Source organism: Myxocyprinus asiaticus, chromosome 9 (genome assembly GCF_019703515.2).
Source record: "Myxocyprinus asiaticus isolate MX2 ecotype Aquarium Trade chromosome 9, UBuf_Myxa_2, whole genome shotgun sequence".
NCBI classification, from domain to species: Eukaryota; Metazoa; Chordata; class Actinopteri; order Cypriniformes; family Catostomidae; genus Myxocyprinus; species Myxocyprinus asiaticus.
Genome location: NC_059352.1, coordinates 1,663,398 through 1,688,596, shown reverse-complemented (window position 1 = coordinate 1,688,596; position 25,199 = coordinate 1,663,398). Strand labels below are relative to the sequence as shown.

At 37.4% G+C, this 25,199-nt stretch overlaps 2 protein-coding genes across 4 annotated transcripts in view; one reads left to right on the top strand and one right to left on the bottom strand.

Moving 5' to 3' along the window:
- LOC127446582 (kinesin heavy chain-like) overlaps positions 1–14,514 on the bottom strand; it is a 53,621-nt gene extending 39,107 nt beyond the window's left edge. For all 3 annotated transcript variants that reach the window (XM_051707611.1, XM_051707612.1, XM_051707613.1), the window contains exon 1: positions 14,150–14,514. In XM_051707611.1, the coding sequence (XP_051563571.1) occupies positions 14,150–14,278 (129 nt within the window). In that variant the 5' untranslated portion in view covers positions 14,279–14,514. The remainder of the gene's footprint in view (positions 1–14,149) is intronic.
- Positions 14,515–16,457: 1,943 nt separating this feature from the next.
- The window catches only part of LOC127445789 (dynactin subunit 2-like), a 33,963-nt gene continuing 25,221 nt past the window's right edge, over positions 16,458–25,199 (top strand). Inside the window, exons 1-2 of the mRNA XM_051706117.1 lie at positions 16,458–16,626; positions 17,109–17,177. Coding sequence (XP_051562077.1) covers positions 16,591–16,626; positions 17,109–17,177 — 105 coding nt within the window. The 5' untranslated portion in view covers positions 16,458–16,590. The remainder of the gene's footprint in view (positions 16,627–17,108; positions 17,178–25,199) is intronic.

Below are 25,199 nucleotides of genomic sequence, written 5' to 3'. Positions count from 1 at the left end.
AGTAGGCAGGGACTTAATTACCTCGTCAAGCTCCTAAAAGTTTATCTCAGAATCAAGAGAGATTTTTGCTCAGTCGTCAGTTTAGGGAGATCTAATGGATCCACAAATTTTCCAATATCTTCATCAGCAGATGAAAACGTGGAACTATAGAGATCAAAATAGAACTCCCAAAAAGCATTATTAATATCACTGGTTGAGGTAAATATTTCACCGGCAGAAGATTTTATTGTGGGAATGGTGAAAAAAGACTCTCTCTGCTTTATATATCTAGCTAAAAGCTTCCCTGCTTTGTCCCCCGACTCAAAGTATGACTGTCTTGCCCTGAGTAACCAAAAGTCCACTTTCCGTGACAAAATAGCATTATATATATATTTAAATCGGGTCAATTCTCTGAGGCCATCAGATGACATATGACATTTCAGCTCTGCCTCGGCACTTTTAATATTTCCTTCCAACTCCACGAGTTCTCGTGCTTTGGATTTTTTGATGAATGAGGCATACTGTATGATCCGACCCCTAACAACCGCCTTAAGTGCCTCCCAAGCCACGCCAACAGAGGATACTGAGGACCAGTTGGTCTCCATATAAACATTGATTTCAGTCTTTAACATTGGTTGGAAATCAGGATTTTGCAAAAGGGATACATTAACGTGCCAACTATATGATTTATTTTTCTCCATATATGGCAACATCTCTAAACTCACCAGGGCGTGATCTGAGACTAAGATGTTTCCAATTGAGCAATCAACAACAGATGAAATGAGGGACTTAGATATCAAAAAAATATCTATTCTAGAATAGATTTTATGAACTGATGAAAAAAATGTATAGTCCCTACTAAATGGGTTCAAAAGTCACCAAATATCTGTAAGACCAAGATCTTTACACATCCTGTGAAGCGTCAATGTTGCTCTAGGGGGTTTACACACTTTAGTTTCACTGTGATCAAGGATTGAGTCCATCAATAGATTAAAGTCTCCTCCCAATATTATATCATAAGGGGTGCCAGCGGTTTGCAACATCCCTTCAAGATCTATAAAAAAGCCCTGATCATCAGCATTAGGTGCGTAAATATTAGCCAAAATCAACCTTTGCCTTTGAATTTCAGCTAAAACAATAATGACTCTTCCTAATTTATCCTTAATCTGTTTGAGATATTTGAATTGTAGATGTTTATTTATCAATATAATAACTCCCCTGCTCTTACTTGAGCCAGCACTAAAAAAAACATGTCCACCCCATATCCTCCCAAATTGTTCAGCTTCCTGTGGGGAGAGATGTGTTTCTTGAAGAAACACTATATCATATTTCTTACGCTTAAGAAAAGTAACAACTTTCTTCTTTTTATGGGGTGCCCCAACCCATTCACATTCCATGTGGAGAGGGATAATCCATTCATATTAACGATTGACATCTTGTGTGTCAAAAACAAGATTATACTGACCACAATCCCCATAAGTGCAACAATCAAACCCCGAACTCCCCCCCAAACCAAAAAAAAAGAAAAAAAGAAAACGTGCGCATTAACCCCGCGCACGAGAGCGCCAACTCAAAAGGTCCATGCACGCCTGCAAGAGCCCACACGACAACTTTGCCATCGGATTGCTCAATTATGCCTCACAAATTTGTAAGGCAAAATTACATAATAGAAAATACTTTGTAAAACAAACCTCTGCCAATAGGCATCATAAACACACGTAACGTATAGATTCATTCACAGAACTGACTACAAGATGTGTTCTTCCACAAAACAAAATTCCAGCCGCTATAAACCGTTTAGTGTCCTCGAACAGTGAAACAGATGAACGGTGAACCGGTTGCTTATGAATGCAGCAGATGATGTAATCATTCCAATGTCCCGCAGAAAAACTCCGCAAATCAAACCCCAGCCAACGGGAGGCATAAGAACAAAGAACGTGCAGATTCATCCACAAAACTGTCCCAAAGCAGTGTTACTCCACAAAGCAAACTCCAGCCGTCAGGTGGAACCATCATAAACAGCAGCAAAACAGGAATCCCGGTTCCTCGGGTGATCAAGAGTCAAGTTCCCTCAGAGGGCACATGAAAAGAATACACCATGACTTACTCAGACCGCCAACTGTAAAAAAGACATCCTTTGTGTGGGCATGTAAACATTTTGCGGTCATCCATAGTGTCTAATCTCAATCTGGCCGGGAACTTCAGTGCAGAAGTGATCTTCCATCAATGCAAAAGATTCTTTAAGGAAAAGTGTTATTCCACCAAACAGACTCCAGCCTGTTTTCTCAGAATCAAGAGAGATTTTTGCTCAGTCGTCAGTTTAGGGAGTTCTAATGGATCCACAAATTTTCCAATATCTTCATCAGTAGATGAAAACGTGGAACTATAGAGATCAAAATAGAACTCCCAAAAAGCATTATTAATATCACTGGTTGAGGTAAATATTTCACCGGCAGAAGATTTTATTGTGGGAATGGTGAAAAAAGACTCTCTCTGCTTTATATATCTAGCTAAAAGCTTCCCTGCTTTGTCCCCCGACTCAAAGTATGACTGTCTTGCCCTGAGTAACCAAAAGTCCACTTTCCGTGACAAAATAGCATTATATATATATTTAAATCGGGTCAATTCTCTGAGGCCATCAGATGACATATGACATTTCAGCTCTGCCTCGGCACTTTTAATATTTCCTTCCAACTCCACGAGTTCTCGTGCTTTGGATTTTTTGAGGAATGAGGCATACTGTATGATCCAACCCCTAACAACCGCCTTAAGTGCCTCCCAAGCCACGCCAACAGAGGATACTGAGGACCAGTTGGTCTCCATATAAACACTGATTTCAGTCTTTAACATTGGTTGGAAATCAGGATTTTGCAAAAGGGATACATTAACGTGCCAACTATATGATTTATTTTTCTCCATATATGGCAACATCTCTAAACTCACCAGGGCGTGATCTGAGACTAAGATGTTTCCAATTGAGCAATCAACAACAGATGAAATGAGGGACTTAGATATCAAAAAAATATCTATTCTAGAATAGATTTTATGAACTGATGAAAAAAATGTATAGTCCCTACTAAATGGGTTCAAAAGTCACCAAATATCTGTAAGACCAAGATCTTTACACATCCTGTGAAGCGTCAATGTTGCTCTAGGGGGTTTACACACTTTAGTTTCACTGTGATCAAGGATTGAGTCCATCAATAGATTAAAGTCTCCTCCCAATATTATATCATAAGGGGTGCCAGCGGTTTGCAACACCCCTTCAAGATCTATAAAAAAGCCCTGATCATCAGCATTAGGTGCGTAAATATTAGCCAAAATCAACCTTTGCCTTTGAATTTCAGCTAAAACAATAATGACTCTTCCTAATTTATCCTTAATCTGTTTGAGATATTTGAATTGTAGATGTTTATTTATCAATATAATAACTCCCCTGCTCTTACTTGAGCCAGCACTAAAAAAAACATGTCCACCCCATATCCTCCCAAATTGTTCAGCTTCCTGTGGGGAGAGATGTGTTTCTTGAAGAAACACTATATCATATTTCTTACGCTTAAGAAAAGTAACAACCTTTCTTCTTTTTATGGGGTGCCCCAACCCATTCACATTCCATGTGGAGAGGGATAATCCATTCATATTAACGATTGACATCTTGTGTGTCAAAAACAAGATTATACTGGCCACAATCCCCATAAGTGCAACAATCAAACCCCGAACTCCCCCCCGAACCAAAAAAAAAAAGAAAAAAAGAAAACGTGCGCATTAACCCCGCGCACGAGAGCGCCAACTCAAAAGGTCCATGCACGCCTGCAAGAGCCCACACGACAACTTTGCCATCGGATTGCTCAATTATGCCTCACAAATTTGTAAGGCAAAATTACATAACAGAAAATACTTTGTAAAACAAACCTCTGCCAATAGGCATCATAAACACACGTAACGTATAGATTCATTCACAGAACTGACTAAAAGATGTGTTCTTCCACAAAACAAAATTCCAGCCGCTATAAACCGTTCAGTGTCCTCGAACAGTGAAACAGATGAACGGTGAACCGGTTGCTTATGAACGCAGCAGATGACATAATCATTCCAATGTCCCGCAGAAAAACTCCGCAAATCAAACCCCAGCCAACAGGAGGCATAAGAACAAAGAACGTGCAGATTCATCCACAAAACTGTCCCAAAGCAGTGTTACTCCACAAAGCAAACTCCAGCCGTCAGGTGGAACCATCATAAACAGCAGCAAAACAGGAATCCCGGTTCCTCGGGTGATCAAGAGTCAAGTTCCCTCAGAGGGCACATGAAAAGAATACACCATGACTTACTCAGACCGCCAACTGTAAAAAAGACATCCTTTGTGTGGGCATGTAAACATTTTGCGGTCATCCATAGTGTCTAATCTCAATCTGGCCGGGAACTTCAGTACAGAAGCGATCTTCCATCAATGCAAAAGATTCTTTAAGGAAAAGTGTTATTCCACCAAACAGACTCCAGCCGCCAGGCGGAGTCAAGCATAAAGAAACAAAAATGACACCCAACTTCCTCCAACAGCAGAGTCAATGAACAGCGAGTCGATCCACTTACATGAGAAAAACCCCAATGGTTTACTCACTCATAGATTGTATAAAAGACAGTGCTTGTTTCGAACACGTGAATACTTTGCGACCATCCTTCGTCTCTATTCTCAGTCTGGCCGGAAACATCAGTGCAAAAACAATATTTCTTTGATGCAAGAGTTTCTTACACTCCTTGAATTGCTCGCGTTTCTCTCTTTTCGAAAATACAAGAAAATACTGTGATTCTTCCAAGAAAGCCTTCCTTTGTTCCTCGCCTGGCGCAACACAAGATCTTTATCGGATGATCTCAGAAATTTGACCAAAATCGATCGGGGCCTGTTTCCCTCAGTAGATCTACCCGCCGGAATTCTGTAAGTTCGCTCGATTTCCAGCCCGTGGCCCGTTATGTCGAGCAGACTCGGGAAGAGTTCATCCAAGAATTTCACCATATCTCTGCCCTTCTCATGCTCAGGAATTCCAACAATTCGGATGTTATTCCTGCAATTATCCGCTAATCCTGTCACGGGTGGATTAGCGGATAATCCCCTCTCTGATGACTCAAGACAAACGATTCGTCTCTCAACATCCGTCACTCTTGTGACTAACTCAGAGAATTTTCTTTCCATCGCCGTAATCGATCGACGTATAACAGCGAGATCCTCCAAATCAGCAAGAATCTTCGTCAGCATCACCGACATTTTGGACAGTTGATGCTGGATCTCCTCTCTCCTCGCACCAACCAAATCGAGTCCTCGGTCTGTAGGCCTGACAGGGCTTTCATCCTGAGCACGTAAGTGTCTTTCAATGTTTCCAGAGCCTGAGGATTTTGACTTCTTTGCCATATTTTACCTCATAGAGCAAATGTGTAACTGACTGTATCGAATTTCACCAGATTATCACATAAAAATAATGACAAATTTAGCAAAGTGCGCAGAGCTCATTGCTCACACGTCTGCTCCCTGCATGGCGTCACGTGACCTCCTCTTTCAAATACTTTTTTGCTTCAAAACTAAAGTTTGTAATGTTGTGATTCACCTCAGAGCTGGTTGGTTTGATTCATGGCTTAGAACGCATTTATGAAGGATTTTATGAAATCTCTATGGCAAAAATGAATGGGAAGAATACACTGTTGCACTATATTGTGTTATGTCTGGGTTCTGATGCGAAACCAGTTGAGAATGATGTAGAATACAGACAGTGGTGTATGTTTGTGCTGACAGAACACTTAACGTTTACTCACATCTCTCAGCCGCATTTCTCCAGCGCTTCTTAAAATAGAGCATACGCTGATTGAGTTATCGCTCTGTGCTTGCAGAAATCAATATGAGCTTCATAAAACGAGGCCACACTGTGTTTATGCTTTAAATCTGCAGTTGGTGGTGTAATGCTAGAGAGGCTGCAGAAATGTGATAATCAACATCGGCCCAACACTGTTGTGTTTGTGTAAATACACAATCTTATTTAACATTCTGCCAGACGCAGACTGCCCAGAGTTAAACAGCAAAAGAAATTAAGTGCGTATGGGAGAAACAGAACAAGGGATGTGAGGAGGAAGATTAAGAGACGGCCACAACGGATACGCTCTAATCGCTTCAGTCCAGCAGAGCTCTGTCATTTACAGTCATATCTGTATTTATGAGGAAAAGATGTAGATGTTTATGAAACATTAAGCAGCAAGACAAATATAACTACCAAATGTGACAACAAGTATGTGTACTTATTACTAGATTTGCATTACCTGAAAGAGATACCAGTGTTAATTCAGTGCGATTAACTATATAAATAATAACGCATTAAAAAAATGTAAGCAATTAATCATGTCCCTGGACCGTAATAAGCAAGATTCCTGTGCAATTCAAGCTTAAAGTACCACCTGTATTCTAAGTATTAAACTACGTTTAACTTGACACAGCGACCTAAAGAATGTTTATGATGCGACACAACCAAAGTGAGACACTCCAAAAGTGTCCGTCTGACGCAGGTGTACATCCTTAAACAAGCCCTTATAATAAATCTCGATGATTGATGAATTCAGTTGTAAAATGGATTGCTGTGAACTGTAGGCCAGTGATTGACTTATGTTCAATAATATGCAAATAAACAATACATTGGATTCTAAAGTCACTTTTTGTATTGTCAGCCCTAATTAATAAATATAAGAAAGAAAAAAAGACAATCATTTACTCACCCTCATTCCAAACCTGTATGACTTTCTTCAGTGGAACACAAAAGGAGATGTTATGTAGAATGTTATCCTCAGTCACCATTCACTTTCATTGCATGAAAAATAAAGCGAATGGTGACTGAGGCTATAAGTCCCTAACATTCTGCCTCAAATCTCCTCGGAAGAAAAAATTAATATGGGTTTGTTACAACATGAGGAAGAGTAAATGAAAATTAAATTTTTGTGTGAAATATCCCCTCAAGTATGCAAACAGATGCAGTAGTCCAATCGCAATTTAGCATGCAAATATTGAATATTGCACTGAAAACACTAATAAGTTGACTTTACTCAATTGAATCGAGTAATGGCATCTCCAAAACTTGTCTAATTAACCCTTTAAGCTCAGATGGGCCCCCAAGAAAAAAAAAAAACTGTCTTCAAAGTATTAATAACTACAGTCTACAGTACAGTACGGTACTACAGTACTTGTCTACTTTCCAATGCATGTAGACATTATGACCAAAACTGAACAAGTGCTTTGAAATTTGCAGACAAAAAAGAATTGCTCTGTACATATTATTGTAATCAGTAAAAACATCAAACTCATCAAATAGTCATGTTTCATATGTTGTTGGAAAGCTCTCAAAGAGTAGAATACAACCAGCCTACAGATGAAAATATATTGATGAATAAGTATATGTCTTTGACAATTATGTTTCATGTGAACAGGTAATGCTTATATGCAGCATTTTTGCTTATAATTTCACGAAAAATAAACAGAATATAAAATATCACATATCATTACTTAGAGGAGGTGATTATCTTTCAAACGAGTCCACACACAAGATAATCAGATGCAGAGATCATTAGATAATCCACATGAAGCACAATGTTACATATGACCACCAGGAGATGGCGCCAAATACATGACACAGACTCAATGATGACTCAAATGACACAGAATGAAACTCATTCTGTGAAATCTCATTACTAAAATCATGTCTGCATGCTATACAAACCTTTAGTCATTGTTGTGTTTGCATGTGTAATTAGTTCTGATGTACAATTATTATGTTTTATTTGTTTGGAGATGTTTTTGGACACTATGATAAATTATATTTGTAATGTTATAACTTTTGATTGCTTTGTCGTATCAACACAAAACATTTCTCAGGTACAGTTGACACGATTGGGAACAAAACAAAAGCAGTTTTACGGAGCTATCTTATTTATAACCAGAGATATATAATGTCAAATAAGAAAAATAAGAAAAAAAGTACATTTTTGTGTGTGATTTTTTCAGCAGTTTCTTAGTCTGAGAGTTTTAGAATTTATCATTATCTATATTGTTGAAAATTTTGAAAAGTCTTCTTTACAATGATACCAAACAGTTGACCCTCCTTGTTTTTTTGTTTGTTTGTTTTTTATGTTATAAAACTTTAATTTTGTGTATGCCACTGAAACAGGAAATCTTTAAAAGCATCTTCAAAGCTTAAAGGGTTAAGTTTACTTAACTTGGTGATTATATATAATGAACTTAACTATTTAAGTTAAGGTACTGTAACTAGATGCAAGTAAAGTTAACTTAGATTTGCTTTTTAAATGTTGTTGTTTCTCCTTAATAAATTTAATTTAAAAAATGGTTGCAAAGTAAACTCGATACGGCAATACGGATCCCCACGCAAAGCAAAGCAGTACATTAGTGTTTCTAATTTAATTTGAGGAACAATTCTACACCTGCAGCAACGAGGAATAGATCCACCTACAGAATTACAGTGAATCTGTATCTAAATCACAGCAATTAACATCAGATCAAACTAGAACACACTGTATTAATAATCAGCAGAGAGAGACAATGTGATGGATTTCATTTTAATAATGGCTCTTTTAACTTCTTATTAGTATTCAGAACTGGTCAAAAGTGGGAATTTTGTCTACGAATGAGCACAAGAAGAACAGACTGAACAGGAAATGAGCAGAGCTTTGGATAGAGACAGCGGGCAAATTTCTGATTAGAATGTGTTTTGAAGCAACATTATGCAACTCAGACACTGACTAAGAACACACACACATACACATCCAGATAAGTGGTCGTGCTGGGACCTCAATAATATTTGGGAATCAGATCACATCAGACGTGCACAGACTCACTTCACAACAAGATCTTATACCACAACAAATCCTTCATAGTTACCTAGATCAGTGATTTCACATGCAACCTTCAAGTGGAGTCGGAAATATCGTAATTACGAGTTCCGAGCACATGAATGACCAGGTGAAGTCGTATTTACAAGTGGGAAACTCAGAATTCTAGATGATACCCGAGTTGCCAAGATGTGACATTGGACTGGTCGACATGAAAGAAAGAATTACATTTCAGTGCTTTATTTCAAATTGAAGTCTATGGCAGCCCATAGAACCATATGTAGGAAAATGGTGAAATTTAGCACACTGGTAGGTGTGGGTATGAATACCCCCCACACAAAATTTGGGGTCTCTAACTGAAACCCTCTAGCTCCACCAACAGTTCAAAGTTTCACTTATGTTTCTGCGTATCACATTTAAACCGTAAGTCCTAGAAACAAAATAATTTTTTCTTCTAACTCCTTGGGTAGAGTCCCAATAGGTTGCATCATATTAAGCTCCGCCAGTAGATTTTCCGCTATTTTGAATTTTACCAACAAAGAAAATGCTTTTTCAAACTCCTCCTAGACCGTATGTCCGATTCGCTTGAAATTTGGCATGCATCATCTTGAGACACTCATAACAAAAAAGTTTGACATTCATGATGATAGACCAAACCATTCTCGTATAACGCATCAACAAATTCGACCACATGCAGGCCAAAATGAACGTGAGGCTGTGTCTTCGCAACGCTTTAGCATTTTGACACAAAACTTGGTATATGTCATCACAAGCATGATGTGACCGTACCTTTACAGTTTCTGCATAACGCCACCTAGTGGCCAAGAATATGAAAAATTGCTATTTTTGCTAATAACTTTTGAATACTTTGGCCTAAAATCATGCGACTGGTTGCCTTAGATTCCTTGGAGCGCAATGGTGTTGACTGATACCCAGTTTTCCATGGTCGGCATTAACTTCTTGTCTGTGATTTTGAATTAAATTGAAAACCCTCTTTTTTAAACTACTCCTAGACTGTGCATCCTATTTGCACAAAATTTGCCATGTATCATCTAGGTACACTCATGACAAAAGGTTATGAAAAGCTTTTTGATAGACCATGTAACACATTAACGAATTATATTTTCATGTAACATATTGACATGAAACTTCACATGTGGCATTGTGATCAAGCCTTGACAATACCATGTAAATTTGGTGACAGCGCCACCTATTGTTCAAAAGTCATAAGCACTTGTATTACACTATAAGTCATTAAACTAATGTCTTTTTTCACCACTCTGCTTAACCTCACGCGACACCGTGTACACATGTGTGGATGTTTAGCTTTGCTATACGCAACACATAATTTAAATTAGTTTAAACCATGTGATCTCAGTTCAGAAGACTCTGTGCTGTCAATAAAGGGTTAAACTTTCGACACACAGGGACATATGACAAAACAACATGGCGCTGATCACAGCGGAGTTTGTCTTAGGAAGAAACGGCAACAAAACTACTTTTGGTAAGAAAACTAATTCATTTTTTACATTGAAACCTGTTTGAGTCAAAAGATTAGAGTCTCTAGTTTCATCCGATATGCCATTTTTTTATTTGATCGATGTATCCAACACTTCTAGAAACATAATAAACAATTTAATAAAATATCTACAGCTTGGTATTATTTAAAATTTCATCAATATTTTAGGAAAACGTTTTTATTTTTTTGCATGTTTTTTTTAGGTGCTTGGTAAAAAAAAAAACCTGTGGGTTTGGCATGGAAATGACATCCAATTCTTACTAAAAAGAAACATGTCATATAAAGGGAAGGACTGGCATAATATCAGAGCTTGATGCTGGCGAGGCAAAATCACATTCAAACTTTGTAATGGAAATGATGCAGAAACTTTTGATCTAAAAAAGATTTTTTTACCACACTTCATGGTGTATTAGGAAGTCTAGTATTGGATAATTCGATATAACACATTTAGTATTCACAAGAGATTTTATAACTATCAAGGACAGTGCCCGGACACTTTTTCAGCTGTCTTGGTCCTGGAAGTATTTTTTCGCATTTATTTTTTCCATCAGGATTTTATAAAATCCTTCATAAAAGAGTTGTGTGCCATTATAACTGCTTGATTTCCAAAAGTGTTTCGGGTCATTTAAGACCCTAGGTATGTAAGAGTGTTGTTGTTTTTTTTTTTTTTTTGCACTTCCATAAATTATATTTTTAGGATTATTTCATAACTATATAAGGAGTGAGTACTATATTAATACAAATTAATACTATATCATGTTAATTTTCAGCGTGACGGTGGTGAATTATCAGTATCCTATATGCGTGTTACATATTATACATGTTATTTCTTACTCAAGGTGGCGCTGATGCTTCAGTGATTGATTTGATTTACATTTGACATTAATATTTGATAAAGAAACAACATGGAAGTAAACTATAGCAAGTTTAACACATGAACAGTATGATTTGACTATTGTCATTTGAGTGTCCTACTGAATGTTGTGCATCTATTTAGACCACGACCTGGATGTAAAGCGGCGGTGTCGAGGAAGGAATATATAAGATGTGTCTATAGACTTCTTTTTTATAACCATTCATGAAGTTACGATACAGGCACTTTGTGTGTATACTAGGTGCTTGGAAATTTAACGCGTTAATTTCTGCAATAAAAAAAATTTATGCAGTATCCTATTTTTATTTTTTTTTACTTCCTGAAACTGCACGTGATGGGAGAAAGTTGAATCAAGATGTTCCTGGCAGGCTACTCCGCCACAGGCTCCATATGGTTAGGACTAGGGTGGGGTGGGGTTAGAGCATCTGCTGCCTGCCAGGAACAAACCCAGGCACCTTTGTACAATGGGCAAAACTTCACTAATGTTTTTCTCCACATCCTGTGGCTAAAACTGTCATAGGTACACACCTGACTCAACTGCACATCCTAGCACAGAAACCGAATGTGTGGAACAGTAAACACTTACATGCAACGCACGTCCCGGGCATAATAAACATGGGGTCATATTCACTGTATGGAGAATGGAGATTTCACCCGCAAGTGGTGAGACAGGTGTGGGAGAGATAAGGGCAAGCTGCTGTATCTCTTCACATCGCCCAAAAACGCTCACTCACTTTCATCTGAACCAGTGTCAGAAACAAAACCGCCCGGGAGAGACCCAGCGTGTGTGCGATAGAGAACGGCAGCCAGAGAAAATTCTAGTTTTTAAATTTTAAACTTCAGCAATTCAATATGTTTTATATGCAGTGTTGAGTGTAATTGGATTACAAAGTAATTATTTACTGTAATATAATTACTTTTATGCACCACAAAGTACTGTAATGAATTACATTTTAAATTGAGTGTAGGGGCAGTGGTGGCTTGGCGGTTAAGGCTCTGGGTTAATGACTAGATGGTCGGGGTTCAAGCCCCAACACCGCCACGATGCCACCGTTGCGCCCTTAAGCAAGGCCCTTGACCCCATCTGCTCCAGGGGTGCCGTATCATGGCTGACCCTGCGCTCTGACCCCAGCTTGGCTGGGATATGCAAAAACTTATGGGGTAGTGGTGGCTCAGCGGTTAAGGCTTTGGGTTACTGATCAGAAGATTGGGGGTTCAAGCCCCAGCACTGCCAAGATGCCACTGTTGGGCCCTTGAGCAAGGCCCTTGACCCTATCTGCTCCAGGGGTGCTGTATCATGGCTGACCCCTCACTCTGACCCCAGCTTAGCTGGGATATGTGAAAAAAAGAATTTCACTGTATATGTGCAAACATATAATGTGTGATAAATAAATATAAATTAAATTATAATTATTGTAATCAGATTACAGTTACTTACTTTCAATTAAACTAATTACTTTTAAGTACATTATTTGTGTTACAAATGTTTCTAAAAACATATTATTTATGTGTAATACAATTAAAATGTGAATTCTTATGTTCATACTATGTACGTCTGTTTGCGTTTCTGCGACGATGAACAAGGAGAAAATAGATATTTTGAATTTGTTGAGCAGAAAAAAAATGTTTAAGAGAGTAACTTAAAAGTAAAATAATTAGTAATTAGTAAAAAAGTAATAAAGTAGTTCGTAGTTTGTACTGGATTGCTTTTTTTTTTGTAACTTACCCAACACTATGTTTATATCTGTATGTATAGTGTCTAATAATGCAATGTCAGTGTACACTTACGATTCTCTTGCCAGTGAATTTTGATATGAATCGAATCTGCCAAGTCCACTTTAAAACACCAGAAGATTTTGCCCAACTTTTAATTACAGCATGTCCACTGATTTTATGGCATGCATACTTGTATGAAAGATTAAAGGTGCTGTAAGCGGTTTGTTTATGGAAAGGTATGCAAAAAATTGTCCTACTCCCTGAAAGATATTAATGAAATAAGTGTCGTAAGATATCTCACCGATGACATCTCTAGACTCTGTAAACAGCAAACAAAAATGTGTTTGCGGGCCGCATACAATGACGCTTTTGACCTGTCAATCATTTTGTGCATTCTCATAGTATTGTAGTTGCAGTGAATTATTGAGGCTTAATGCCATTTTTATGCCGTGTTGTTCATAACAGTTGTCAGCTGAGGGCGCTATTTTACTGCTGTTGTTTTTATCAACCGTTTCTGCATGATGACGGTCTCAATAAAGCGAATTTGGTATCTTTAGAGGGCGGGGTTTTGGATAGAGGGGGCGTGGCTAAATCAACAGCTCAGCTTGTGGACGTAGAACGGCTAAAATCGTTACAGCACCTTTAACACCTGTAAAAATTTGTCTAATTTACTCTATCTGAAAAAACTAAAATAAATGATGACAATTTCTTGAGACAAAGTATAAAGTACAAATATTCATGATACAGTACATACAGTATGTAATGTATCATGTACCATGATAAATCGCGATTAACCGCAAAGTATCACAAAAAACTGTGCGATTAATTACTTTTTAAAAATTAATCGATTCACAGCACTAGTGTATACATAAATATGTGCACGACATATCCGACCCTCAGATTTGCTTTTATTAGTTTAACCTAATTTATTCAGGTTGCTTCAGTCGTAATAAATAAAAAATACCAAATGTAGCACATTTTAGGTTACCTGACCAAACATTTTTTACTATCAATCAATCTAGTGTAAATATGAGCATACTAAACTGAATTAATCCTATCATCAGTATACTCATACAGCAAGTGGATGACCATCTGGATGAGTGTGAAAATGAAACTTTGATCTCATCTGCGTCACTTATGATAAACCACTCATAATTTATATTATAGCAAGAGGAAAACTGATTTAAACTCACCCCAATGATGACAGTGTCATCTTCCTGAAATGTGGGAATAAATCTGTCGCCACGGAGGATTTCAGACTGATTCAGGGGTCGGAATCGACACAACACCTTTATGTTGCATTCTGCACTGACATCAGCCATCCTGTGATGCTGGAGAGAGAGAGAGTGCAGAGGCTTGCTATTGATACAACACGGATGGGTTGTTTTCCTTCGGATCTATCAGTGATTCACGCAGTCTTGTGTAGATAAACGGCTCTTCTGATGGATGAAACAATCAGGATGAATAATCCGTTTGATGAGCTGATCCGAAATAACCGCTAATCGAATCACTCGAGTTTAACCAGCAGAATCGAGCAGTTAATAGTGAACTGTGTTGTTATCTCGAGGATGTGTGTTGCAGATTTGCAGCGTGATTCTGCAGGGATCCGGAGACACACGCGCTTGACACTGCTCATCCCTGATTGGTCTGTATTTGGCAGGGGGCGGGGCGTCAGTTCGCATCAGGACCACTGACAACATGTCAATATATTTTAGCCAAAAGTTGCATTCACAAAATGAGAACAACACAAACAACAACAACAAAACTTTTTATACTATATGTTGAAGTCTTTTTATATCTGTCTACTCAAACTCGTAAAAACCTTAAACTTGTAAAAAATTATAACAATTAATGTAAACTTACAAATGATATAGCCTACTAATTTTTATTTGTTATTTATATATTATACAAATGCTTTCTCTCGCTCTCTTTTTTTTGTGTGTGCATTTGAAAGAAAAAAAAAAAAAAAAAAGAATATATATATATATATATATATATATATATATATATATATATATATATATATATATATATATATATATATATTGCATATACACGTCGGCACACACATCTGTTTTTGGAATTAATATATATATATATATATATATATATATATATATATATATATATATATATATTAATATAATATATTAATAAATATGCTTCATCTCATTTACTTTAAAATAATTTTGTATCAGTTTATTTTGATTTTTTAGTAAAAAGACTGGATGCTGTATTAAATTTCATTTGCTGTAATATTTTCATTAATCATGTTTTTTTAAACAATTAAATTTACCCTTTTATTATTAGAAAGACTGCGATTTAGAAATGAGAATGAGATACATTTACAGCATAGATCAGCATAGATATACAAATGAAATAATAACAACAACAGAAAAACATTAACAGATAATATTGTTTATTGGCTTGAAGAAGTGTTATCAGTATTCTGAGGTAGCTCTATTTTAAATATGTGAAATTATATAAATAAATATTTAAATAAAAATTTTAAAAAATATAAAATAATCATTAAATCACTAAATAAATAAAAATATGTCCCTTGCATTTCATTTTAGCAGTGTGACATACTGATATCCGTAACCCTGAAAATTAAAATTAAAAGACACAAAGCTTATGCTTAAATTAATAACCAACGCAAAGATAATGCTAAAATGACAAACAATGGACATTTATTGCTTTATTTGGTGATTTAATTATTAATTTAATAATTTTATAGTTTTTAACCATTCATTATGTATTTAATAATTTATTTAAATATTTAAATAATTGTTTAATGATTTAATTTTGAGTAATTTGTCCCTCAATAGTTTTAAACGAAATAAGTCGAAATCATTTATTAAAAACAAATGTTGATTTTTTTTCTTCTGCATTATTAATGCAAAGTGTCATAATATCCCATTCCAATTGGTAGAATTTATATGTTTGCTGTATCTATATATCTACCTCAATCAAAAAGGGTGAGCCAGGTTATACAATTTGGACATTAAAATAACACATGACCGTCATCGCGAGATTGAGCGATGTTTTGTGTCCGTGTGATGTGACCAGAGCTCTTCTACATATATTCTACATTTTAGCCTAAAAAAGCATAACGCGGTGATGGCCGCTACACTGGCGAGAAGACCGTTTTTTTAATGGATGTCTATGGAGGAGATGCTTCATTACGCTCAATAAAATGCTTTTATGAGGAAACAGCTCATTATTATATTAATTGACTGCCTGTCCACTAATATTCAATATGTTTTACACTAATAAATCCTTTTGGGATTAACTATGTGTGGCGTTTACTACGATAAAATGGCTGTTTTATAAGAGAAGACACAAACAATTTTGCGACAGGTAGTTGTCGGTTTACGGCTCTCCCCATTCGTTTGTATGGTATCCGCAAACGGTGACTTGCTGTCGTAACACGCTAGTTGACCGTGACACTGCTCTCAATAATTTAAAATCTCGAAGGTTGAAGATCTCTGGGGTGACGTTGCAGCTGTCACTGTAGCAGGCGAGTCAGACAGCAGATCCGCTTCATTCATCTATTTTAAAATCAATTTAATCTGGGCGTTACAGAGACCGATTATATATTTAACTGTCGCTACTTTCCCCCGAACGTGCTGCAATGGCTGACCCGAAGTATGCCAACCTGCCGGGCATCGTAAGTGCTTCATTCTGCACATTAACAACAATAACAACAGTGAGGGATATTAGCATTAGCACAGATCTCGCGCACGGTCGATTATCATAAACAGAATCAAACTGTTGAAGCTCCTGTCATAAAATCACCCGTTTGTTGACTCTTGATATAAAATATAAGCAAATGTAAGGATGCTTTATCAAACTATCCGTGTCAACTTTTAATACTAGGTAACAAAAGCAGCAAGAGTCGCATCTACCAATAGCAAATCCAGCCGGCCTCCTCATTTATATTTAATTTATATCTCATTTATAACTCATTTATATCTCATGTATATCTCATTTATATCTCACATCTTACAAGTAATCGTGGTTTCACACTGTTTTTATAGTTTTGTAAAGGGCGTTGGCCTGTCATTAGTGAAATGTTATCATCTGTATTGAAATGGCATACTCTTTATGAAATTACGTCATCATTATTAAAATGACATCACTTCTTCTCAGGCATCCAACGAGCCTGACGTGTATGAGACATGTGATCTGCCCGAGGATGATCAGGCCCAGTTTGAGTCGGTGAGTGTGTGTGTGTGTGTGTGTGTGTGTGTGTGTGTGTGTGTGTGTGTGTGTCTGTGTCTGTTTGTGTGTCTGTGAGTGTGTGTGTGTATCTGTGTCTGTGAGTGTGTGTGTATGTGTGTGTCTGTGAGTGTGAGTGTGTGTGTGTGTGTGTCTGTGAGTGTGTGTGTGTGTGTGTGTGTGTGTGTCTGTCTGTGTCTGTGCGTGTGTGTCTGTCTGTCTGTCTGTCTGTCTGTGTGTGTGTCTGTCTGTGAGTGTGTGTGTGTGTGTCTGTGAGTGTGTGTGTGTGTGTGTCTGTGAGTGTGTGTGTGTGTGTCTGTGAGTGTGAGTGTGTGTCTGTGTGTGTGTGTCTGTGAGTGTGTGTCTGTGTGTATGTGTGTGTCTGTGGGTGTGAACGTGAGTGTGTGTGAGTGTGTCTGTGGGTGTGTGTGTGTGTGTCTGTCTGTGAGTGTGTATGTGTGTGTCTATGGGTGTGAACGTGAGTGTGTGTGTCTGAGTGAGTGTGTGTGTGTGTGTCTGTGTGTGTGTGTGTGTCCGTCTGTGAGTGTGTCTGTGAGTGTGTGTGTGTGTCTGTGTGTGTCTGTGAGTGTGTGTGTGTGTGTCTATGTGTGTCTGTGAGTGTGTGTGTGTGGGTGTGTCTGTCTGTGTGTGTGGGTGTGTCTGTCTGTGAGTGTGTGTGTGTGGGTGTGTCTGTCTGTGAGTGTGTGCATGTGTGGGTGTGTGTCTGTCTGTGAGTGTGTGTGTGTGTGTGTGTGTGTGTGTCTGTCTGTGAGTGTGTGTGTGTGGGTGTGTGTCTGTCTGTGAGTGTGTGTGCGTGTGTGGGTGTGTCTGTCTGTGAGTGTGTGTGCGTGTGTGGGTGTGTCTGTCTGTGAGTGTGTGTGCGTGTGTGGGTGTGTCTGTCTGTGAGTGTGTGTGTGTGTGTGTGTGTCTGTCTGTGAGTGTGCGTGTGCGTGTGTGCGTGTGTGTGTGTGTGTCTGTCTGTCTGTGAGTGTGTGTGTGCGTGTGTGTGTGTGTGAGTGTGTGTCTGTGTGAACTGATGTCTGTATAGTATGTGTGTATAATTCACTCACATTTGATCTAACGACACTCTCCCTCCCCTCCACTAACTCATCTTCACTGTTTGACCCGCTCCGGATGCTAGTTTGTGCAAGTAAGACGTGCTTGTTCTCTAGTTGAACTCTTCTTCCCTTTCACCTGTTTTCCCATCATGGACAACTGTACAATTATAATTGGGGATTTGTTTTGATTTCTTTGATTTTAACTAGAACAAATTCTCACATGTCTAAAGGTTTATTGCTTTTGTGTGTGTGTGTGTGTGTGTGTGTGTGTGTATAATTATTACATTATGACGAATGGCCTTGTGTGAAATTATGCATAAATGTAATAAAGCTTAGCAACTTGTTTTACTACGAAGCCCCTTAGAGGACAGGGCTGGAATTCGTTGTTCCCTCGCAATAAATTGAACATGTTTTTACTACAGTAACCATATTTTAACCAAGATAGTGATAATACAGGAAAACAAAATCTATGTTAATAAAAATCTATATTTTGTGGGTATCATCATTTTACAATGCACATACCATATTTAACAATGGATTTACTATAGCAATATTGTGGTAACACTATAAAGTAAGGTTACATTTGTAAACAACATTAGTTAACATGAACTAACAATGAATAATACCTCTACAGAATTTATTCATCTTGGTTCATTTGAACATATACTAACACTTTTCAGATCAAATGTTGTATATGTAAACATTAGTTAATGCACTATGAACTAACATAAACTATCAAAACTTATTGCGAGAGAACGCAAACTATTGCAAGGGAACTGGCAGCTTAATAATAAAATTTAGAGAGAGAAAAAAATATGATAGAGAAAAAACATTTAGATGAAAAACAAATTAGAGAAAAAAATATACACAGAAAAAACCCATTTATGTAGTAAAAAAAAAAAAGTTTTTTGAGAGAAAGGTTTTTTTTTATTTATTTATTTTTTTTTTTGTGGGACATAGGCTCAGGACTAAGACATAAAAAAAAAAAATGTTTTTGCCTAGTGAAATTTTTTTCCACAGTGCAGTTCAGGGCTTCTGTACATCTCTAGAGTAGATTATAAATCTCATAGTTTGCAGAGTAGCCTAAAGTTTTCTGTTTGGTGGCAGATTTATTAAATAGCGCCGTAGATATACGGAGATAAACGGTATTGCAGAATATCTACTGGTTTACACTTATATACTGTCGCACAGTATACAGCTCTACTACTCGCTGTGATTTATGAGTTCTAAGCAGTTTTTGCCTTTATGTCTAGATCAATATGATTATTTTTGTTAGCAAGCATCAAAATCTAGTTGTACAGTTATTCTGTAATGCATATCCTGCGGCCGGAGTTAATCAACAAACCATCCGACGAGGTTCACAACGCTCTGTTCTCCTCTCACACCAGCTCCTGTTGTGCATGTCATGTGATAACTATATTACTATTTCTCTCTCCCTTCCTCACTCTCTTCTTGTTTTCCTCTTGTGTTTTTGCTGTAACTTTCTTTGGGGACCGAAGGAGCTGGTAAGAGTCTCTGATTCCCCCTTTAACAGCCGCTGACTCCTCTAAACATCTCTCTCTAACAGCAGCTGACTCTAAACCAGCCGGATCGTGATCTGTGCATGTGCGTCTGTGAACTCAACACACATTTGGACTAAGAGTTCTTCACTGTGTTGTTCTGGCTCTGAGCATTAATATGTCACAGTTAATATGATTCAGTAATGCTCATGTTATTGGTCAATCTGTCAGTGTCTTATGAAGGGTGTTTTCATCCCTGAGGGTAAATTATTCAGAAATCATCAAGGGATTTTGCACATAGTGCAGAAACTGTTTATCAGTCAAAAACTAATAAATCTGCCTATATTTGGTGGTTTTGAGATTATCGGCATTGTTCCTTAGCGGTTTCCGCTTGGCCGATAAACAGAAGTGTCCTCTGAAATGTGAATATTGAGTAAATATTGTATAAGGTTATTTTTTATTGTATGCAACTTTATACATGTCTAATTTTCCATCGTTAAATATATATAAGCATTATATTGGTCATCAGTCGCCCTGCTCTCTAGATATCGGTAACAGCCATTGTAAAACTACAATCGTCAACAACTAATAAGCTTTCACTAAGTTTGTTTTACAAACCAGTCAACAGACTAGATCTAAATATCTAGATATGAGCAATTATTTGGAAATATCAACCGTACCATGGAAAAATAACGTTTTATGCAAAGGAACAAAACTCCTTAAACTTTTGAGTTATATTTGACTGTATTAAAGAGCTATAATTTTATTTTATTTATTTATTTATTTATTTTTTTCGCAATTTGGAATGCCCAATTCCCAATGTGCTTTTAAGTCCTCGTGGTGGCGTAGTGACTCGCCTCAATCCGGGTGGTGGAGGATGAATCTCAGTTGCCTCCGCGTCTGAGATCGTCAACCCGCGCATCTTATCACGTGGCTTGTTGAGCGCGTTGCCACGGAGACATTGCGCGTGTGGAGGCTTCACGCCATCCACCGCGGCAACCACGCTCAACTCACCACGCGCCCCACCGAGAACGAACCACATTATAGCGATCACGAGGAGGTTACCCCATGTGACTCTACCCTCCCTAGCAACCGGGCCAATTTGGTTGCTTAGGAGACCTGGCTGGAGTCACTCAGCATGCCCTGGGATTCAAACTAGTGAACTAGCGAACTCCAGGGGTGGTAGCCAGCGTCTTTACCACTGACCCCCTGCTATAATTGTTTTTCTGAGGAAATTGTATTGTTTATCCACCTCGCATGAGATATGCACCATTTTTAAATACATTTAAAGGAAATGTCTGAAAAATAAATACAATTGCATTACAATGGCTGAAATGATAAGAGCCACATTTATGATGTCACTGGTTATTTGAGATAACCGGTATTTTTGTGCACTTCTAATTCCAATTACATTTTACCATCCAAATAAAGGAAATTTTGAGCAAATATATAGAAATGCCACGTCTTAATTTCCGGTGTTATTGCATTATGTGAGCTAGGGTTTTTTGGGTCAAATAAAAATGCTGCACAGTGTGCTGATAGTCAGTTCACTTGTTTTTGTGATATTGCAACATGTAATAATAATTGTAATAATTAAACCAAAACTGCACTATACGTCTAAAATGTATATCGGCAACTGGCTTGTAAATGTTAAGATTTCACTCATCAGTGATTGTGTAGTATAGTGGTGGAGTACTCAGCGGCGAGATCCTTTACTGCGCGTTGAGAGTAAAAGTTGATCCGTTTGTGTCCAAAGATGAGATCCACATGACCGATTTGTCGTTGAATAATGTCTCTCTTTTTTTATCTCCTAATTTGGAATTCCCAATGTGCTCTAAGTCCTCGTGGTGGTGTAGTGACTCGCCTCAATCCGGGTGGCGGAGGACGAATCTCAGTTGCCTCCGCGTCTGAGACCGTCAATCTGCGCATCTTATCACGTGGCTTGTTGAGCGCGTTACCGCGGAGACATAGCGCATGTGGAGGCTTCACGCTATTCTCCGCGGCATCCACGCACAACCCACCACGCGCCCCACCGAGAGCGAGAACAACATTATAGCGACCACGAGGAGGTTACCTCATGTGACTCTACCCTCCCTAGCAACCGGGCCAATTTGGTTGCTTAGGAGACCTGGCTGGAGTCACTCAGCACGCCCTGGATTCAAACTCGCGACTCCAGGGGTGGTAATCAACGTCAATACTCGCTGAGCTACCCAGACCCCTGCAAATAATGTCTCTTTTAATATCCTTTCTGTTCTTTACTGTCAGTTATTGATCAAAAACAACAAAAAAAGAAACATTTAATTCTAATCAGGCGTTGGACCGATGAGATAAAGCCGTTCGAGTCTCTCGTTACAGACGCTGTTTACAGAAATGCCAACTTTCTTAAGGAGACAGTACCATTTTTAACACGTGTTCAACAAATTAATGTAAATACCACAAATTATGTTATTAAACAATAAACATGTAACAAAAAATAATATATGCAATATATTATCATATTCGCTGATTGAATACATGGATTTGTTCATTTTTAAAAGCCAAAATGTGACCAAAATGATGAAAAACTAATAAAATCGAATTAGTAAAATTAATATTTTCGTAATGTACCTAGTTAGAAGTTCCCCTGTAAAGTTAACAGCATTAGCTGGGAGAACATTTCTTTCATGTGTACGTAAAAAGGACATTATAACTGCAATATACCTATATCGAATTTTTCATGTCATTCTACTTTAGCGTTTTAAAGCCTTAATGGAAATCATACATCCCTATTTTATTATGTTTCCATATTATATGTATTGTATGAATGCACTTAGCTGCATAGAGAGCTATAGGATGCTCCCTTGCTCCCTATTTAGTGAATGACTTAACCTCCAGTGTGCTGTCTGTCTGCACTGGTCTCAGAACAGTTTGAAATGCACCTTATTTTCATCCTGACTCCATATAAAGCCTCTGAAAACAACATTTCTTCTCAATATAATAATGCACAGACAGTACATATTGGATATTTGAACTGAAACTGAGCATATAGTCCACATACGTGGTCATTGTGTTTATCAGCGTGCCGTTTCACGATGAATTGCTCAAATTTAAAAAATGGCATATCGGATGAAACTAGAGACTCTAATCTTTTGACTCAAACAGGGTTCAATGTAAAAACTTAATGAGGTTTCTTACCAGATGTAGTTATGTTGGCGTTTCTCTCAAACACAAACTCAGCTGAGATCAGCGCCATGTTGTTTTGTCACATGACCCTGTGTGTCGAAAGTTTAACCCCTTATTGACAGCACTGAGTCTCCTGAACTGAGATCAGTCGATTTAAATGAAATCTAATTATGTGTTGGGTAAAGCAAAGCCAAAATGCAACGTCCACGCATGTGGTCGCCGGGTGTCATCAGCTCAGCTTTATCCGGATTGTTCTCTGTTTGAGTTCTTTAAAATAAAAATCTGTATTTGGAACGTTCTGGAAGTGCCAAACTATACTGAGAACGATGGTGAAAATACCCTTCACGCTGACAGTTTTGGCCAATTAAAACTGAAAACTGTCCAGATACTCTTTGAGTTCACTGTATTCTTGCATTCATTACACTGTGAACGTGTGTCCAACTTAAAAGCCACATTAGACAGCTTTACTGGAGAGTTAGAGATATTGCAGATTCATAGTAGAACTTTTTAATTAACTTAGGCAAATATTACTATTACTAATACTTATATATAGTGTTAGCGATTTGAAGAAACCCCTAACCTTAAGTATTAAATGTTCAGTGTGTAACTCGTCCTGCACCATTTGTGCTACAGACATAAATTATATGCTGTTACTTTACTTAGTGATAACACTTACAATTTTCACCTTAAATACAGTAAAAATCCCATAGATGTATATAGTCAGATTTAGAGAACCACTCAGAACACCTTAGCAACAACGTAGCAACGCCCTGGCAATCATCCACTTTACATTTTCTTTGGTAAATGTAGAAATTTTGTTGCTGCAATATTTTAGATGATAGAAAGCTTACGAAGTCTCTATACACATTTTCTGTCAACTTGAATCTATTCCTGTGATTACGTTTTATATTGTGTTTCTGAGAATATATAGTTTTGTGTTGGTGATGCATGACAGTGTGAAATTGGTGTGTTTCTGTTTAAAGGAATATTCCGGGTTCAATACAAGTGAAGCTCAATCGACAGCATTTGTGGCATAATGTTGACTAACACAAAAATTAATGTCAACTCGTCCCTGCTTTTCTTTAAATCTGTGTTCCAGTGCGACACTTACAATGGAAGTCAATGGGGTCAATAATCTGTAAACATTAAAATACTCACTGTTTCAAAAGTATAGACACAAGACATAAACAATATGTGTGTTAACATGTCATTAAATCAGTTACTGACCACATCTGTGGAAAGTTACAGACAATTTTACAACTTTGTTACCATGATGACGCAATGCAGTAAGCCCTAAAACCCTAAAACAATGATTTAAACAACTTTACAGCTCAAATAATACACGTTTTTAAAGAAGAATTAATGTAAGTGCTTTTATAAAATCAAGAGCTTCACATTTACACCCTTAAACTAGGGCTGTTAATCAAGTAAACATTTTAATTAAATTAATTACAAGACATGCCGATTAATTAATCGCATACATCATTATTTGCTGAGAAAGGTCCCCAAATAAAGCTAATTCATATAAACGCGTTAATTCACTGCGATTAATTATATAAAAAAAGAACGTGTGGAACAAATTTACACAATCATGTCCCCAGACCGTAATAAGGAAGATTCCTGTGCAATTCAAGTTTGAAGTACCATGTGTTTTCTCCAGGGGGCAGTAAGCGAAACTCCAGCTGTATAGACAACATGCAGCTTATACAGAGAACAAACCAACCCTTCAGCAGACAACACAACACGAGGACGCGCTCTTGCATTCAAACACAGCTTGATGGAGCGCAAATCTGAACTTAGGGATCTCAAGACGTGTTTTTCTAAGTATTAAACTACATTTAACTTGACACAGAGACTTAAAAACAGAATGTTTATGACGCGACGCAACCAAAGTGAGACGCTCCAAAAGCGTCCGTCTGACGCAGGTGTACATCCTTAAACAAGCCCTTATAATAAATCTCGACTGATTGATGAATTCAGTTGCAGAATGGATTGCTCTGAACTGTAGGTCAATGATTTGATTATGTTCAATTGTCTTATCAATGCTGAACTCTTCTGTCACAATAATGTAATGCATTTTAATTATCTGAAATATATATATATACTTACTGTATATATATATATATATATATATATATATATATATATATATATATATATTATTTGTAATTATTTAAATATAACTATTTATAATTATTCCACCATTATATATTGAATTGTTGTTATTTGAGGGGCTTTCTCAGCAAATATTTATATATGCGATTAATTGCAATTAATTCGAATAATTAATCGGCACACCATGT